Genomic DNA, 17,513 nt, shown 5'->3' with positions numbered 1-17,513 from the left:
CCCCCGGGAGGAGCTGGACGAAGTCGCTGGGGAGAGGGAAGTCTGGGCTTCCCTGTTTAGGCCCGACCTCGGATAGGCGGAAGAAGATGGATGGATAGTTGGATGATGATAAATGAATGTGTTGCGGCAGTTGCAGGTGTCACCAATGTGGCAGTTTGCTCTTCCAAACACGTCTTTAATGTTGAACTGCCAACATGAGAGCGATAAACAGGAAGTGCTTAAAGTTGAATGCCTTTGTAAATACACCCCACCGATTCTTTTCCTCAGAATTTTCAACAAACCTGAAGTGTTTTGCCAAGAGAATTATTTGTCAAAATGTACATTTTCATAATGTGCTTGTTCTATTTTTTGATCAAAGCAAAACAAAAGGAAACAATCCAAAGTTGTTTTTATTTTTAAAGTTATCATGCCGTGGTTTCACCAGTCCGGCGCCACGTGGGATTGTAATTTCCTCCTCGCGGCCCCCGAGCTAAAATTTGTTTGAGACCCCAGGTGTAAATGATCTGCAACTTCTTGGATTACTTTTTTAAAAGGTTTTTTTTATATTTATTCCATGACAATCTGTAGAGTTCTTGGATTTCTTCACTGTTTGGATTATTTCTTTTTTGGGAAACAATGAGTTCTGGTTATAGTGCCACTCGAGACCTCTGCCGACCCCCGGTATTCTTTGCTCTGGATTAGGCCCAATATTGACGTTGCAGTCGGTAAATTAAGTTAAGCTAAGGACGCCGCAGATGCGTGTGCACCGCAGTACAGTCGCCATGAATGTAACTATGACCACATGAATTAGGGAGCAACATGAAACCAAATGTTGTCAATCAGCCCTCGAGCCCCCCGGGCGTGTCCGGACAATGCAGGCGCAGCAGAAAAGGTGCGGGAATTTAAACGGCCTGCGAGTCGTTAAACGGGGAAAAGCGGTGGAGTGAAACCGGATTTATGACCCGTAATGCTCACCCTGCTTTTGTCACTGCGTCGTCACCTGATGGATGTTTCTACGCTGGCTTCTAAAGCCAAAGTAAACAGGCAGTGAAATATGTCGCCACGTTCCCATTAGGGAACAATAAACTCCATCAATCGCTCCAAGCGTGAACAGCCCTTTGGTTGCGGAGGTAAGCCAAATGAGGCGAATGTCGTTATTTACTTTTCTCACCCCGCTATAATTCTTCTTCTTCTTCAAAATCCAGTAATAATTCATGTACCTGTCGTAACATTTACGCCCCACATACCTGTTGTAACATTTACGCCCCACATACCTGTCGTAACATTTACGCCCCACATACCTGTCGTAAAATTTACGCCCCACATAGCTGTTGTTATGTTTACGCCCCACACGCCTGTGGTCACGCCCCACATACCCGTGGTCACGGCCCACACACCCATGGTCAGGGCCCACACACCCGTGGTCACACCCCACACACCCGTGCTCCCGCCCCACACACCCGTGGTCACACCCCAAACACCTTTGGTCACGCCCCTCATGCCTGCGGTCACGCCCCACATACCCGTGGTCACGGCCCACACGCCTGTGGTCACGCCCCACACGCACGTGGTCACGCCCCACACAACCCCGTAGTCACGCCCCACACGCCCGTGGTCACACCCAACACGCCCGTGGTCACACCCCACACGCCCGTGGTCACGCCTGTGGTCACGCCCCAAATACCAGTGGTCACGCCCCACACACCCGTGGTCACGCCCCACACACCCGTGCTCCCGCCCCACACACCCGTGGTCACACCCCAAACACCTTTGGTCACGCCCCTCATGCCTGCGGTCACGCCCCACATACCCGTGGTCACGGCCCACACGCCTGTGGTCACGCCCCACACGCACGTGGTCACGCCCCACACAACCCCGTAGTCACGCCCCACACGCCCGTGGTCACACCCAACACGCCCGTGGTCACACCCCACACGCCCGTGGTCACGCCTGTGGTCACGCCCCAAATACCAGTGGTCACGCCCCACACACCCGTGGTCACGCCCCACACAACCCTGGTCATGCCCCACAAGCCCCGTGGTCCCGCCCCACATACCCGTGGTCCCGCCCCACACGCCCGTGGTCCCACCCCACACACCCGTGGTCCCACCCCACATACCCGTGGTCACGCTCCACACGCCCGTGGTCCCGCCCCACACACCTGTGGTCACGCCCCACATACCTGTTGTTACGTTTACGCCCCACATACCTGTCGTAAAATTTACGCCCCACATACCTGTCGTAAAATTTACGCCCACACACCTGTCGTAAAATTTACGCCCCACATACCTGTCGTAAAATTTACGCCCCACATACCTGTCGTAAAATTTACGCCCCACATACCTGTTGTTACGTTTACGCCCCACATACCTGTCTTAAAATTTACGCCCCACATACCTGTCGTAACATTTACGCCCCGCACACCCGTGGTCCCGCCCCACATGCCCGTAGTCACGCACCACACACCTTTGGTCACGCCCCTCACGCCTGTGGTCACGCCCCACATACCCGTGGTCACGCCCCACACACCCGTGGTCACGCCCCACACAACCCTGGTCACGCCCCACATGCCCCGTGGTCCCGCCCCACATACCCGTGGTCCCGCCCCACACGCCCATCGTCCCACCCCACACACCCGTGGTCCCGCCCCACATACCCGTGGTCACGCCTGTGGTCACGCCCCAAATACCCGTGGTCACGCCCCACACACCCGTGGTCACGCCCCACACAACCCTGGTCACGCCCCACATGCCCCGTGGTCCCGCCCCACATACCCGTGGTCCCGCCCCACACGCCCGTCGTCCCACCCCACACACCCGTGGTCCCGCCCCACATACCCGTGGTCACGCTCCACACGCCCGTGGTCCCGCCCCACATACCTGTGGTCACGCCCCACACGCCCGTGGTCCCGCCCCACACGCCCATGGCCCCGCCCCACACACCCGTGGTCCCGCCCCACACACCCGAGGCCACGCCCCACATACCTGCTGAGGTGGTCCTGCAGCTGCGCCAGGCGCTGCTCCACCTCCCCATAGGTGACCTCGCTGGCGGAGCGCTCGTCTTCTCTCAGGTCCTGCAAGATGGCCGCCTCCTCCAGGTGGTGGGCGGGCTTCTTGCACGCCCATTTGTCACAGCACAGATCTGCGGAGTCAGCAGTCGCATTCTTTACGTCGCACGTGCGACCCACCGGCAGAGAAAAGAGGCGCTCATTAAACGGGGCGTCATTAATCTCTCAGCGCTGCTGAGTGGACCTTCTCCGCTGCCATCCATCAGGACTTTTGTCCAAGCACAATTAGTGGTTATCTCAGCTGGACACTCTCCCATTACGTGTGTCAGGACCCTAATGGATGTCTGCTCCTTTGATTAGTCCTGCTGTAAAGATAGCAGGGAGCAGGAGTGGCTTTCTCCTGGACACACGTCCTCCCGTGACCTTGGCAGCCTTTCATCCATCCTATCAACAACACCCGGCACACCACCTCCTTCTCTTACATTGTTTTAAAAAAGTGCTCGCTTTTCAAAAGCCAGTACGGTTGCCATGGAAACTAGATGGTGTGAAAACCAAAACGGCGTCACTCCAATCATGTTCCAGGGTTTTTGTCCACACCCCCTGGTGGTCTACATCAGGGGTTCTCAAACTTTCCACTACGCAGGGGTCCGGGGCCACACTCCATTAGTAATCATTAAAAGCGAAGCAGGAGTGTGAGAATTTTGGAAATGTTGTCGCTGCATAGCGAGGCTCCGCTAACAGGAGGGTCGCTAACTAGTAGCCTTAGCTACTAGCACAACGTTTTAGAATAATCAACAATAATAAAACATGTTTTATTTATTTCTATATTTCCATATGTAACAATATATACTTTTTTTTAATTTACAACAAAAAGTGTACTTCATTTAATTTTTTTTTTTTTTGTCCTTTCCAGCTACTCAGGCAAATGTTTTTTTGCACGTTTAATGTGTTTTTTACACGTTTAATATAGTTTTTTCACGTCAATGTGTTTTTTTCACGTTTAATATGTTTTTTTTTCACATTTAATGTTTTTTTTATGTTTAATGTGTTTTTTGCACATTTAATATGTTTTCAAGTATAATGTGTTTTTTTGCACGTATAATGTGTTTTTTACACGTTTGATATGTTTTTTCACATTTAATGTTTTTTTTATGTTTAATGTGTTTTTTTGCACGTTTAATATATTTTTTTCACATTTAATGTGTTTTTTCATGTTTAATGTGTTTGTTTCACGTTTGTGTTTTTTTCATGTATAATACGTTTTTTTCCCCACGTTTAATGTGTTTTTTACACGTTTAATGGGTTTTTTCACATTCAATGTGTTTTTTGCACGTTTAACATGTTGTTTTATGTTTAATGTGTTTTTTGAACATTGAATATATTTTTTCACGTTTAATGTGTTTTTACACGTTTAAATGTTTTTTTCACATTTGATGTGCTTTTTTATGCTTAATGTGTTTCTTTGCACGTTTAATATATTTTTTCAAGTATAATGTGTTTTTTACACGTTTAATATGTTTTTTTTCACGTTTAATGTGTTTTTCATGTTTAATGTGTTTGTTTAACGTATAATGTGTTTTTTCACGTTTAATGTGTTTCTTTCATGTTGAATGTGTTTTTCACGTTTAATGTGTTTTTTACACGATTAATATGTTTTTTTTCACATTGAATGTGCTTTTTATGCTTAATGTGTTTTTTTGCCCGTTTAATATATTTTTTTCACGTTTAATGTCTTTTTTACACGTTTAAATGTTTTTTTCACGTTTAATGTGTTTTTTCATGTTTAATGTGTTTGCTTCACGTTTAAAGTGTTTTTTTCATGTTTAATGTGTTTTTTTCACATTGAATGTGTTTTTCATGTTTAATGTGTTTGTTTCACATTTAATGTGTTTTTTTCCCATTTAATGTGTTTTTTACACGTTTAATGTGTTTTTTACACGTTTAACGTGTTTTTTACACGTTTAACGTGTTTTTTACACGTTTAATGTGTTTTTTCCAGTTTAATTAGTTTTTTCACGTTTATTATGTTTTTTTCAAATTTAATATGTTTTCTTCACATTTAATGTGTTTTTCACGTTTAATATGTTTTTTTTCAAGTTTAATGTGTTTTTCACGTTTAATATGTATTTTTCACATATATGTTTTTTTCATGTTTAATGTGTTTTTTTCACATTTAACATGTTTTTTTTCACATGTATTGTTTTTTTTCACGTTTAATAGGTTTTTTCATGTTTAATGCGTTTTTTGCACTTTTAATATGTTTTTTTTCACGGTTAATGTGTTGTTTTCACATTTAATATATTTTTTTAAACTAACGTGTTTTTTTCACGTTTAATACGTTTTTTCACGTTTAATGTGTTTTTTTCCACACATTTAATGTTTTTTTTTCATGTTTAATGTGTTTTTTTCCACGATTAATGTGTCTTTTCGCCTTTAATAGATTTTTTCACATTCAATGTTTTTTTTTTACATTTAATGTTTTTCATGTTTAATGTGTTTTTTGCACAATAAATGTGTTTTTTTCATGTTTATGTGTTTTTTTTCCAATTTTAATATGTTATTTTCAAGTTTAATATATTTTTTATGTTTTTCAAGTTTAATATGTTTTTTTCACGTTTAATATGTTTTTTTCACATTTAATGTGTTTTTTCACGTATAATATGTTTTTTTCATGTTTAATGTGTTTTTTCCACATTTCATATGTTTTTTTTTCATGTTTAATGTGTTTTTTTCCACGATTAATGTTTTTTTCAGGTTTAATTGATTTTTTCACATTAAATGTGTTTTTTTCCACATTTAATATGTTTTTTTAATGTTTAATGTGTTTTTTTGCTTGATAAATGTGTTATTTTGCATGATAAATGTGTTTTTCACGTTTAATATGTTTTTTTCAAGTTTAATGTGTTTTTCACGTTTAATATGTATTTTTCACGTATAATATGTTTTTTTCATGTTTAAACCATCCTAGTCACGTCCGTTGTGTCCTTGGGCAAGACACTTCACCCTTGCTCCTGATGGCTGCTGGTTAGCGCCTTGCATGGCCGCTCCCTCCATCAGTGTGTGAATGTGTGTGTGAATGGGTGAATGTGGAAATACTGTCAAAGCGCTTTGAGTACCTTGAAGGTAGAAAAGCGCTATACAAGTATAACCCATTCATCATTTATCATTTAATGTGTTTTTTTCACATTTAGCATGTTTTTTTTTTCACATTTAATGTTTTTTTTCACGTTTTTATTGTTTTTTTTCACGTTTAATAGGTTTTTTCATGTATAATGCGTTTTTTGCACTTTTAATATGTTTTTTTTCACGGTTAATGTGTTGTTTTTTACATTCAATGTTTTTTTAAACTAACGTGTTTTTTTCACGTTTAATACGTTTTTTTCACGTTTAATGTGTTTTTTTCCACGATTAATGTGTCTTTTCACCTTTAATAGATTTTTTTACATTCAATGTTTTTTTTTCCCTTAAATGTTTTTTTTTTATGTTTGTGTTTTTTGCACGATAAATGTGTTTTTTTCACGTTTATGTTTTTTTTCCAAGTTTAATATGTTTTTTTCAAGTTTAATATATTTTTTATGTTTTTCAAGTTGAATATGTTTTTTTCACGTTTAATATGTTTTTTTCACATTTAATGTGTTTTTTCACGTTTAATAAGTTTTTTTTCATGTTTAATGTGTTTTTTCCACATTTAATGTGTTTTTTTTCACGATTAATGTTTTTTTCGGGTTTAATTGATTTTTTCACATTAAATGTGTTTTTTTCCACATTTAATATGTTTTTTTTAATGTTTAATGTGTTTTTTTGCATGATAAATGTGTTTTTTCATGTATAATGTGTTTTTTTCACGTTTAATATAGTTTTTTCACGTTTAATATAGCTTTTTCACGTTTAATATAGTTTTTTCACGTTCAATGTTTTTTATGTTTAATGTGGTTTTTTCACGTTAAATGTGTTTTTTCACGTTTCATGTGTTTCAGGTATAATGTGTTTTTTCATGTTTAATGTGTTTTTTCCTGTTTAATGTGTTTTTTTCACGTTTAATGTGTTTTTTTCACGTTTAATGTGTTTTTTTCACGTTTAATCTGTTTTTCATGTTTAATGTGTTTTTTCACGTTTTGTATTTTTTTCATGTTTAATGTGTTTTTTCACATTTAGTGTGTTTTTTTCATGTTAAATGTGTTTTTTTCACGTTTAATGTGTTTTTTCCACGTTTAATGTGTTTTTTCTCACGTTTAATGTTTTTGTGTTTAATGTGTTTTTTTCACATTTAATGTTTTTTTTCACGTTTAATGTGATTTATCACACTTAGCTTAATGTGTTTTTTTCACATCTGTTTTTTTTTTACGTTTAATGTTTTTTTTACGTTTAATGTGTTTTTTCTCATGTTTATTGTGTTTTCTTTCACCTTTAATATGTTTTTTTTTTTACCATATTGTTTTTACATTTAAATTTTTTTTAAATCTACTAGTAAAATTCATTAAAACATGGTGTAATAATAGTATTCACTGTTAGAAGTGGCCCTTTGGGGCCAAACATAACTGCGATGTGGCCCTTAGTGAAAACGACTTTGACCCCTTCTGGATTAATCAACAAATACCATTACTAGCATGATCCAAATGCGAGCAAATGACCGATTCAAATGTTGTATTTTGGGTCAAAGTACCTTGGAAAGATGGACTTCTCCTCAAGTTGTCCGTGGTCTCGCTGTGTCCGAGAAGGTTGGACTCCAGCACCGGGGTGCTCGGCGTGGAGGGACCTCGGACTTTCAGGCACAGGTTTGAGTCCCTTTCCAAGTGTGTGCTGACGTCATGGTCGTCCACTAGGGGGCAGCAACAACACCCGTCAGCCACTGAGGGTCAACTATTCCTGGGGATTCTTCCACTTACTTTCTGGCGTGAAGGAGATTCTTCTTTTCATGCTCCGAGTGCCCTCGCCGTCCGAGTCACAGCCCTGAGGACTGGAAGGCTGCGGAACATAGAATCGCTGTGATCTTCCACAAATGTAGGTATCGATGCGATACCAAGTAGTTGCAGGATCATACAATAAAATATAATACCTAATAAACCAATAATAATATGGTTAAGAAATACTGATGTAAAGGGTAGGTGTCACGCTGGTTTCTGTTTGAACATGTTCTATCTACACTTCTGTTCAAATGTAATAATCACTTATTCTTCTCTTCTTTGATACCACACATTAGTTTTGGATGATACCACACATTTAGGTGTCGATCCGATACCAAGTAGTTACAGGATCATACATTGGTCATATTCAAAGTCCTCATGTGTCCAGGGACATATTTACTGACTTTATAAACATAATATGAATTTTCAAAAAAGGAAAAAAAGATTTTGTGATGATAAAAAATATCGATGTAATCATAGTAGTATCGACTAGATACGCTCTTGTACTTGGTATCATCACAGTGGATGTCAGGTGTAGATCCATAAATGTGTTTTTTTCCCACATTTGATATGTTTTTTTAATGTCCAATGTGTTTTTTTGCACGATAAATGTGTTTTTTTCACGTTTAATGTTTTTTATGTTAATGTGTTTTTTTCACGTTTAATATATTTTTTCACGTTTAAGGTGTTTTTTCACGTTTAATGGGTTTTTCACGTTTAATGTGTTTTTTCACGTTTAATGTGTTTTTTTCATGTTTAATTTGTTTTTTTCACGTTTAATGTCTTTCTTTTCACGTTTAATATATTTTTTCACGTTTAATGTGTTTTTTTACACGTTGAATGTTTTTTTCACGTTTAATGTGTTTTTTCACGTGTAATGTGTTTTTCACGTTTACTATGTCTTTTTCACGTTTAAGGTCTTTCTTTTCACGTTTGATGTGTTTTTTTCATGTTTAATGTGTTTTTTTCACGTTTAATGTGTTTTTTCATGTTTACCATGTCTTTTTCACGTTTAATGTCTTTCTTTTCACGTTTAATGTTTTTTTCACATTTAATATGTTTTTTTCACGTTTAATGTGTTTTTCAAGTTTAATTTGTTTTCTTTACATTTAATATGTTTTTTTCACGTTTATGTTTTTTTCATGTTTAATATGTTTTTTTTACGTTGAATGTGTTTTTTTCACGTTTAATGTGTTTTTCACGTTTAATGTGTTTTTGTCACGTTTAATGTGTTTGTTCATGTTTAATGTGTTTTTTTCATGTTTAATGTGTTTTTTTGCACGAAAAATGTGTTTTTTTCACGTTTAATGTTTTTTATGTTAATGTGTTTTTTTCACGTTTAAAATATTTTTTCACGTTTAATGTGTTTTTTTTACACATTTAATATGTTTTTTTCACGTTTAATGTGTTTTTCACGTTTAATGTGTTTTTTCACGTTTAATGTGTTTTTTCATGTTTAATTTGTTTTTTTCACGTTTAATGTGTTTTTTCACGTTTACTAAGTCTTTTTCACGTTTAATGTCTTTCTTTTCACATTTAATATATTTTTTCGCGTTTAATGTGTTTTTTCACGTATAATGTGTTTTTCACGTTTAACATGTTTTTTCACGTTTAATGTGTTTTTTTCATGTTTAATGTGTTTTTTTCGCGTTTAATATGTTTTTTCACGTTTACTATGTCTTTTTCACGTTTAATGTCTTTCTTTTCACGTTTAATATGTTTTTTTCCCATTTAATATGTTTTTCAAGTTTTATTTGTTTTCTTTACATTTAATGTTTTTTTTTCACGTTTGTGTTATTTTCACGTTTAATATGTTTTCTTCACATTTAATGTGTTTTTCACGTTTAATGTGTTTTTTTTCATGTTTAATGTGTTTGTTCACGTTTAATGTGTTTTTTTCATGTTTAATGTGTTTTTTCACGTTTACTATGTCTTTTTCACGTTTAATGTCTTTCTTTTCACGTTTAATATGTTTTTTTCACGTTTAATATGTTTTTCAAGTTTTATTTGTTTTCTTTACATTTAATATGTTTTTTTTCACGTTTGTGTTATTTTCACGTTTAATATGTTTTCTTCACATTTAATGTGTTTTTCACGTTTAATGTGTTTTTTTCATGTTTAATGTGTTTGTTCACGTTTAATGTGTTTTTTCACGTTTACTATGTCTTTGTCATGTTTAATGTCTTTCTTTTCACATTTAATATGTTTTTTTTCACGTTTGTGTTATTTTCACGTTTAATATGCTTTCTTCACATTTAATGTGTTTTTCACGTTTAATGTGGTTTTTTCATGTTTAATGTGTTTGTTCACGTTTAATGTGTTTTTTTCATGTTTAATGTGTTTTTTCACGTTTACTATGTCTTTTTCATGTTTAATGTCTTTCTTTTCACGTTTAATGTTTTTTTCACGTTTAATATGTTTTTCAAGTTTTATTTGTTTTCTTTACATTTAATATGTTTTTTTTCACGTTTGTGTTATTTTCACGTTTAATATGTTTTCTTCACATTTAATGTGTTTTTCATGTTTAATGTGTTTTTTTTCATGTTTAATGTGTTTGTTCACGTTTAATGTGTTTTTTTCATGTTTAATGTGTTTTTTCACGTTTACTATGTCTTTTTCACGTTTAATGTCTTTCTTTTCACGTTTAATATGTTTTTTTCACGTTGAATGTGTGAAGAAACAGAAGATTTTGTGACGCTAAAAAATATGGATGTAATCATAGTAGTATTGACTAGATACGCTCCTGTACTTGGTATCATTACAGTGGATGTCAGGTGTAGATCCACCCATGGTATTTGTTTACATTGTGACGCCGGTGAAATTTTGTATCTTCCTACGGTGTGTAGTGAAGCATGTTTAGCTATTCGTCATCCCCCAGTGATAACAATACTTGTAAGGCCAGGATTAGAGATTTAGAAGTAGCTAAAACACTGCGGATGGACGTTAGCCACTAGCTAGCCAGCCATGTCTTAAAGCAGCTCTTCCTGAGGGTGTTTCAGTGTTATAACTTCACCTTTATCTTTACTATTTACACCAAAATGCGTCCGTTCTCCCTTTTCTGTCTACACACTGTGTCTGCTTGTAAGTACTCTGTGTGTGTGCGCTGCCCAACATGCTCCTCTGCTCCTAAAACCAGCAATGTCATGACGTGACGACGCGATGTCAAGCCTGTTAAATAATTTAAAAAAGAGAACCGGTACTTTTTAGAGGCGGTATTGTACCGAATATGATTCATTACTATCGTGGTACTACACTAGTACAACCGTACTCGTCAGAATACTTGAATTGACACAAATATTACTCTATTATTCTGTAAATGTACTTTTGTTGTGGTTGTGTGTTCATGGTAAACATCATGGTTGCCATGACAACAACACCCCGTATTTACCCTGGCAGACTCGTCTCTCAGGTTGAAGGTGAGCTCCAGGTTGGCGAAGAAGTAGTCAGCAAACTCAGGGTACATGTCCAACACCTCCAGGAGGTCCTCCCGCTGGATGGTGCTCAGGTCGCAGTAACTCAGGGCTCGCACGTCAGCGTTGGACTTGCCGGGTTTGGCGAACAGGTGGATCATCTCTCCAAAGATGTCGTTTTTACCTGGTTGGGAACACACACACACACACACACATTTATATTACACTTTATTGTACTTATTGCACTTATTGCACTTATTACACTTATTGCACTTATTACAGTTATTGCACTTATTGCACTTATTTCACTTATTCCACTTATTGGACTTATTGCACTTATTGCGCTTATTACACTTATTGCACTTATTGCACTTATTGTACTTATTGCACTTATTGTACTTATTGCACTTATTGCACTTATTGCACTTAATGCATCTTTTGCACGTATTGTACATATTGCAATTAATGCACTTATTATACTTTTTGTACTAAATGTATTTATTGCACTTAATGTACCTATTGTACGTATTGCACCTATTGCACTTAATGTATTTAAAGCACATATTGCACTTAAAGTACTTATTGCAATTATTGCACATATTGTACTTATTGCAATTATTGCACTTATTGTACTTATTGTACTAAACTTATTTATTGTACTTATTGTACTTATTGCACCTATTGCACTTAATGTACTTAATGTACATATTGCCCTTAATGTACTTATTACAATTATTGCACTTATTGTACTTATTGCAATTATTGCAATTGTACTTATTGTACTGAATTATTTATTGCACTTAATGTACATATTGTACTTATTGTACTGAATGTGTTTATTGCACTTAATGTACATATTGTACTTATTGTACGTATTGCACCTATTGCACTTAATGTACTTAATGCACATATTGCACTTAAAGTACTTATTGTACTCATTGCAATTATTGTTCTTATTGTACTAAATGTAGTAATTGCACTTAATGTAGCTATTGTACTTATTGTACGTATTGCACCTATTGCACTTAAAGTACTTAATGCAATTAATGCATTTATTGCACTTGTATTTATTGCAATTATTGCACTCAATGCACTTATTGTATTAAATGTATTTATTGCACTTATTGCTCTTGATGTACCTATTTTAATTATTGTACTTATTGTACGTATTGCACCTATTGCACTTAATGCACGTATTGCACTTAAAGTACTTATTGGAATCATTGCACTTATTGCACTTAGTGTACTTATTGTATTAAATGTATTCATTGCACTTATTGCACTTAATGTACCTATTGTACTTATTACACCTATTGCACTTAATGTACTTATTGCACTTAAAGTACGTATTGCACGTATTTTACTTATTGCACTTAATGCACTTATTGCACTTATTGTACTTATTGCACTTATTGTAATTAATGCACTTTATGTACTTCCACACTTATTGCACTGATTGTACTTATTGAGGCTGTGCACATATCGTACATGTCGGTAATGTCATGTATTCTCATGATAATGGATTCATAAATCGCTAAAAAAAAAGTTGATAATTCTGCATAATAATTTCACAGTAACATGAAGTAGACTTAAAGTAGTGTATACTAGTACTAATAAAGTATACTAGTACTAATAAAGTATGCTAGTACTAATAAAGTATACTAGTACTGATGAATTAAAACAGGTACTATAGTGTCTTTGACAAAAAGTGGAACACAGTGTTTTCATGGACATGATGGCGCTGTGGTGGCTTTGCTGCTGATATGAGCCGAGGTGGCTGTGAGTCAACACACACGCAGCACTGGCAAGCAGAAACAGTGTGGAGACAGAAGCGGGAGAATGAACATATTTTGTCTTCAAAACTACGATAAAGTTGAAGCTATAAACACTGAAGCGCTGCTGTGCAATTGTGCTTTTAAAACATAGCTAGCTAATGTCCCTCCACAGTGTTTTAGCTACTTCTGAATGACTAACCTTTCTTGCAAGTATTATTATCACTGGAGGACGAGGAATAGCTAAACATGCTTCACTACACACCGTAGAAGGATACATTAGCTCACCGCTAACAGCAAGCTAGCGCTCCTCAAAGTAAACAAATGGGTGGATCTATACATATATCCACTGTAACGATACCAAGTACACAAACGAGTACCAAAATATTGGTATATACAATCATTATTTATGTTGTTATTATCACGTAATTATACAATAATTATTTATCTTATTTCACTGAATATACAATAACTATTTATGGTATATTTATAGCTATATTTACTTCTGCTCTTTGACCATCTTTTTCAGACATTTACTCGTGCTCTTTGACCCTCTTTTTCAGACATTTACTTGTGCTCTTTGACCGTCTTTTTCAGACATTTACTCGTGCTCTTTGACCGTCTTTTTCAGACATTTACTTGTGCTCTTTGACCGTCTTTTTCAGACATTTACTCGTGCTCTTTGACCATCTTTTTCAGACATTTACTTGTGCTCTTTGACCGTCTTTTTCAGACATTTACTCGTGCTCTTTGACCATCTTTTTCAGACATTTACGTGTGCTCTTTGACCGTCTTTTTCAGACATTTACTCGTGCTCTTTGACCATCTTTTTCAGACATTTACTTGTGCTCTTTGACCGTCTTTTTCAGACATTTACTCGTGCTCTTTGACAATATTTTTCAGACATTTACTCGTGCTCTTTGACCATCTTTTTAAGACATTTAATCGTGCTCTTTGACCCTCTTTTTCAGACATTTACTCATGCCCTTTGACCATCTTTTTAAGACATTTAATCGTGCTCTTTGACCATCTTTTTCAGACATTTACTCGTGCTCTTTGACCGTCTTTTTCAGACATTTACTTGTGCTCTTTGACCGTCTTTTTCAGACATTTATTCGTGCTCTTTGACCATCTTTTTCAGACATTTACTTGTGCTCTTTGACCGTCTTTTTCAGACATTTACTCGTGCTCTTTGACCATCTTTTTCAGACATTTACTCGTGCTCTTTGACCATCTTTTTAAGACATTTACTCGTGCTCTTTGACCGTCTTTTTCAGACATTTACTCGTGCTCTTTGACCATCTTTTTAAGACATTTACTCATGCTCTTTGACCGTCTTTTTCAGACATTTACTCGTGCTCTTTGACCATCTTTTTCAGATATCAAGTCCTGCTTTTTGACAATCTTTTTCAGACATTTACTCGTGCTCTTTGACCATCTTTTTCAGACATTTACTGGTGCTCTTTGACCATCTTTTTCAGACATTTACTCGTGCTCTTTGACCGTCTTTTTCAGACATTTACTCGTGCTCTTTGACCATCTTTTTCAGACATTTACTCGTGCTCTTTGACCATCTTTTTCAGACATTTACTCGTGCTCTTTGACCGTCTTTTTCAGACATTTACTCGTGCTCTTTGACCATCTTTTTCAGACATTTACTCGTGCTCTTTGACCATCTTTTTAAGACATTTACTCGTGCTCTTTGACCGTCTTTTTCAGACATTTACTCGTGCTCTTTGACCATCTTTTTCAGACATTTACTCGTGCTCTTTGACCATCTTTTTCAGACATTTACTCGTGCTCTTTGACCATCTTTTTCAGATATCAAGTCCTGCTTTTCAACCATCTTTTTCAGATATTTACTCCTGCTCTTTGATCGTCTTTTTAAGACATTTACTCGTGCTCTTTGACCGTCTTTTTCAGACATTTACTCGTGCTCTTTGACCATCTTTTTCAGACATTTACTCGTGCTCTTTGACCATCTTTTTCAGACATTTACACGTGCTCTTTGACCATCTTTTTCAGACATTTACTCGTGCTCTTTGACCATCTTTTTCAGACATTTACACGTGCTCTTTGACCATCTTTTTAAGACATTTACTCGTGCTCTTTGACCGTCTTTTTCAGACATTTACTCGTGCTCTTTGACCATCTTTTTAAGACATTTACTCGTGCTCTTTGACCGTCTTTTTCAGACATTTACTCGTGCTCTTTGACCATCTTTTTCAGACATTTAATCATGCTCTTTGACCATCTTTTTCAGACATTTACTCGTGCTCTTTGACCGTCTTTTTCAGACATTTACTCGTGCTCTTTGACCATCTTTTTCAGACATTTACTCGTGCTCTTTGACCATCTTTTTCAGATATCAAGTCCTGCTTTTTGACCATCTTTTCAGACATTTACTCCTGCTGTTTGACAATATTTTTCAGACATTTACTCGTGCTCTTTGACCGTCTTTTTTAGACATTTACTCATGCTCTTTGACCATCTTTTTAAGATATTTAGTCTTGTTCTTTGACCATCTTTCACAGATATTTACTAATGCTCTTTGACCGTCTTTTTCAGATATTTACTCCTGCTCTTTGACCATCTTTTTCAGATATTTACTCTTGCTCTTTGACCATCTATTTCAGATATTTACTGGTGCTTTTTGACCATTTTTTTCAGATATTTACTCCTGCTCTTTGACCATCTTTTTAAGATATTTACAGGTACTTTTTGACCATTTTTTTTCCCAGATATTTACTCCTGCTCTTTGACCATCTTTTTCAGATATTTATTGGTGCTCTTTGACCATCCTTTTCAGATATTAACTCATGCTCTTTGACCATCTTTTTCCAGACATTTACTGGTGCTCTTTGACCATTTTTTTCAGATATTTACTCGTGTCAGGAGAAACACCAACCAACGTACCGAACACAAAATAAAGTTTACATATAGAAGAAGAAGAAGAGGAAGAAGAAGAAGAAGAAGAACGGGAAGAAAAGAAGAAGAAGAAGAAGAAGAAGAAGAAGAAGAAGAAGAAGAAGAAGAAGAAGAAGAAGAAGAAGAAGAAGACGAAGAAGAAGAAGAGGAGGAGGACGTCTTTGCGTCATCCTCCCGACAACAACTACGTTTTTTATTTATTATAGTCCTAATTTGCTTCCTAAATGCAAAGTTTTTGTCCGCAACAGTGAGCTATAACAGAGATGCACTTCTGGACATGGGAAAAGCTCACCATGAGATCACTTATGGTCTGACAGACTTCAACTTTCTGCTACGACGAGACCCAGCTAACCACAGCCACACCAAAACAACAACAAGGCGGCGGAGCAAGAGGGCGGGGCTACATGCTAGGCGGGGCCAGAGAGCGGGGCTACATGCTAGGCTAAAGGCTAGAGCTACACGGCCACCACTACCTAGCCTGCTGCTAGATAACCTGCGCTCGCTGGACAACAAGCTGGATGAGCTGAGAACCAGGATTACATCCCAGCGTGAACTGAGAGAATGCTGTGCTTTTTCACGGAAACCCAGCTTTCAAACAGCATCCCAGACTCTGCTATCCAGCTAGCAACGCACTCGGTCTACCGTGGAGACCGGACAACGGCTTCAAGAAAGGCGAGAGGCGGCGGCGTCTGTGTTTACGTGAGTAACCGCTGGTGCTCGGACGTACAGGTGGTTGAAAGACACTGCTCGGACAACATTGAGTTTTTGATGGTGAAATGCAGACCCCTTTACCTGCCAAGGGAGTTCAGTGCAGTGTTTATACTGTCTGTTTACACCCCCCCACGGGCGGACTCCACTACAGCGCTGAAGCTGCTGCATGACGTCATCAGTAAACAAGAGACCACACCCCCGATGGTAGCTGGGGATTTTAACCACCGCAACCTAAAGAGTGTCCTCCCGAAATACCATCAGTGTGTGAACTTTCCTACGAAGGAAAAAAACACTCCGGACCAGATGTAGTGCAACGTGAGGGGAGCCTACAAGGCTGTACCCAGACCACACTTTGGACTATCTGATCACATTTCAGCTTTTCTACAGACAGCGCCTCAAGCAAGCCCCCCCAGTGAGTAAAACTGTTAAAGTGTGGAATGAAGACACTGAACTAGTGCTTCAGGACTGCTTTGGGACTACAGACTGGGACATGTTCAAAACTACTGCTCAGAGGGATGACGGTACTGTGGACATAGAGGAATATGCTTCCAGTGTAACTGGCTACATCAGCACATGTGTGGAAAACATTGTGCCCACAAAACAATACAAGATATACCCAAACCAAAAACCCTGGATTAACTGTGATGTTCGGTCCAAGCTACATTTGTTTTAGGCAACGCTGAGGACTACAAGAAGGCCAGATATGACCTGCGTAGATCCATCAGCGAGGCTAAGGGACAATACAGACTAAAGCTGGAAGGATTCTACTCCACCAAAAATTCCCGGCGCTTGTGGCAAGGCC

The 17,513-nt window shown here is 37.7% G+C and overlaps 1 protein-coding gene across 1 annotated transcript in view; it reads right to left on the bottom strand.

Annotated features, from left to right (window-relative positions):
• Positions 1 to 3,037: 3,037 nt before the first annotated feature.
• Positions 3,038 to 17,513, bottom strand: part of LOC133664320 (potassium voltage-gated channel subfamily H member 7-like) — a 57,544-nt gene continuing 43,068 nt past the window's right edge. The window contains exons 8-11 of the mRNA XM_062068826.1: positions 11,279 to 11,484; positions 7,873 to 7,951; positions 7,650 to 7,805; positions 3,038 to 3,142 (exon numbers count right to left, since the gene is read on the bottom strand). Coding sequence (XP_061924810.1) covers positions 3,129 to 3,142; positions 7,650 to 7,805; positions 7,873 to 7,951; positions 11,279 to 11,484 — 455 coding nt within the window. The 3' untranslated portion in view covers positions 3,038 to 3,128. The remainder of the gene's footprint in view (positions 3,143 to 7,649; positions 7,806 to 7,872; positions 7,952 to 11,278; positions 11,485 to 17,513) is intronic.

Source organism: Entelurus aequoreus, linkage group LG14, assembly GCF_033978785.1.
Source record: "Entelurus aequoreus isolate RoL-2023_Sb linkage group LG14, RoL_Eaeq_v1.1, whole genome shotgun sequence".
Taxonomy (NCBI): Eukaryota; Metazoa; Chordata; class Actinopteri; order Syngnathiformes; family Syngnathidae; genus Entelurus; species Entelurus aequoreus.
The sequence above is the reverse complement of the archived record's forward strand: the minus strand, read 5'-3'. Positions and strand labels throughout refer to the sequence as shown.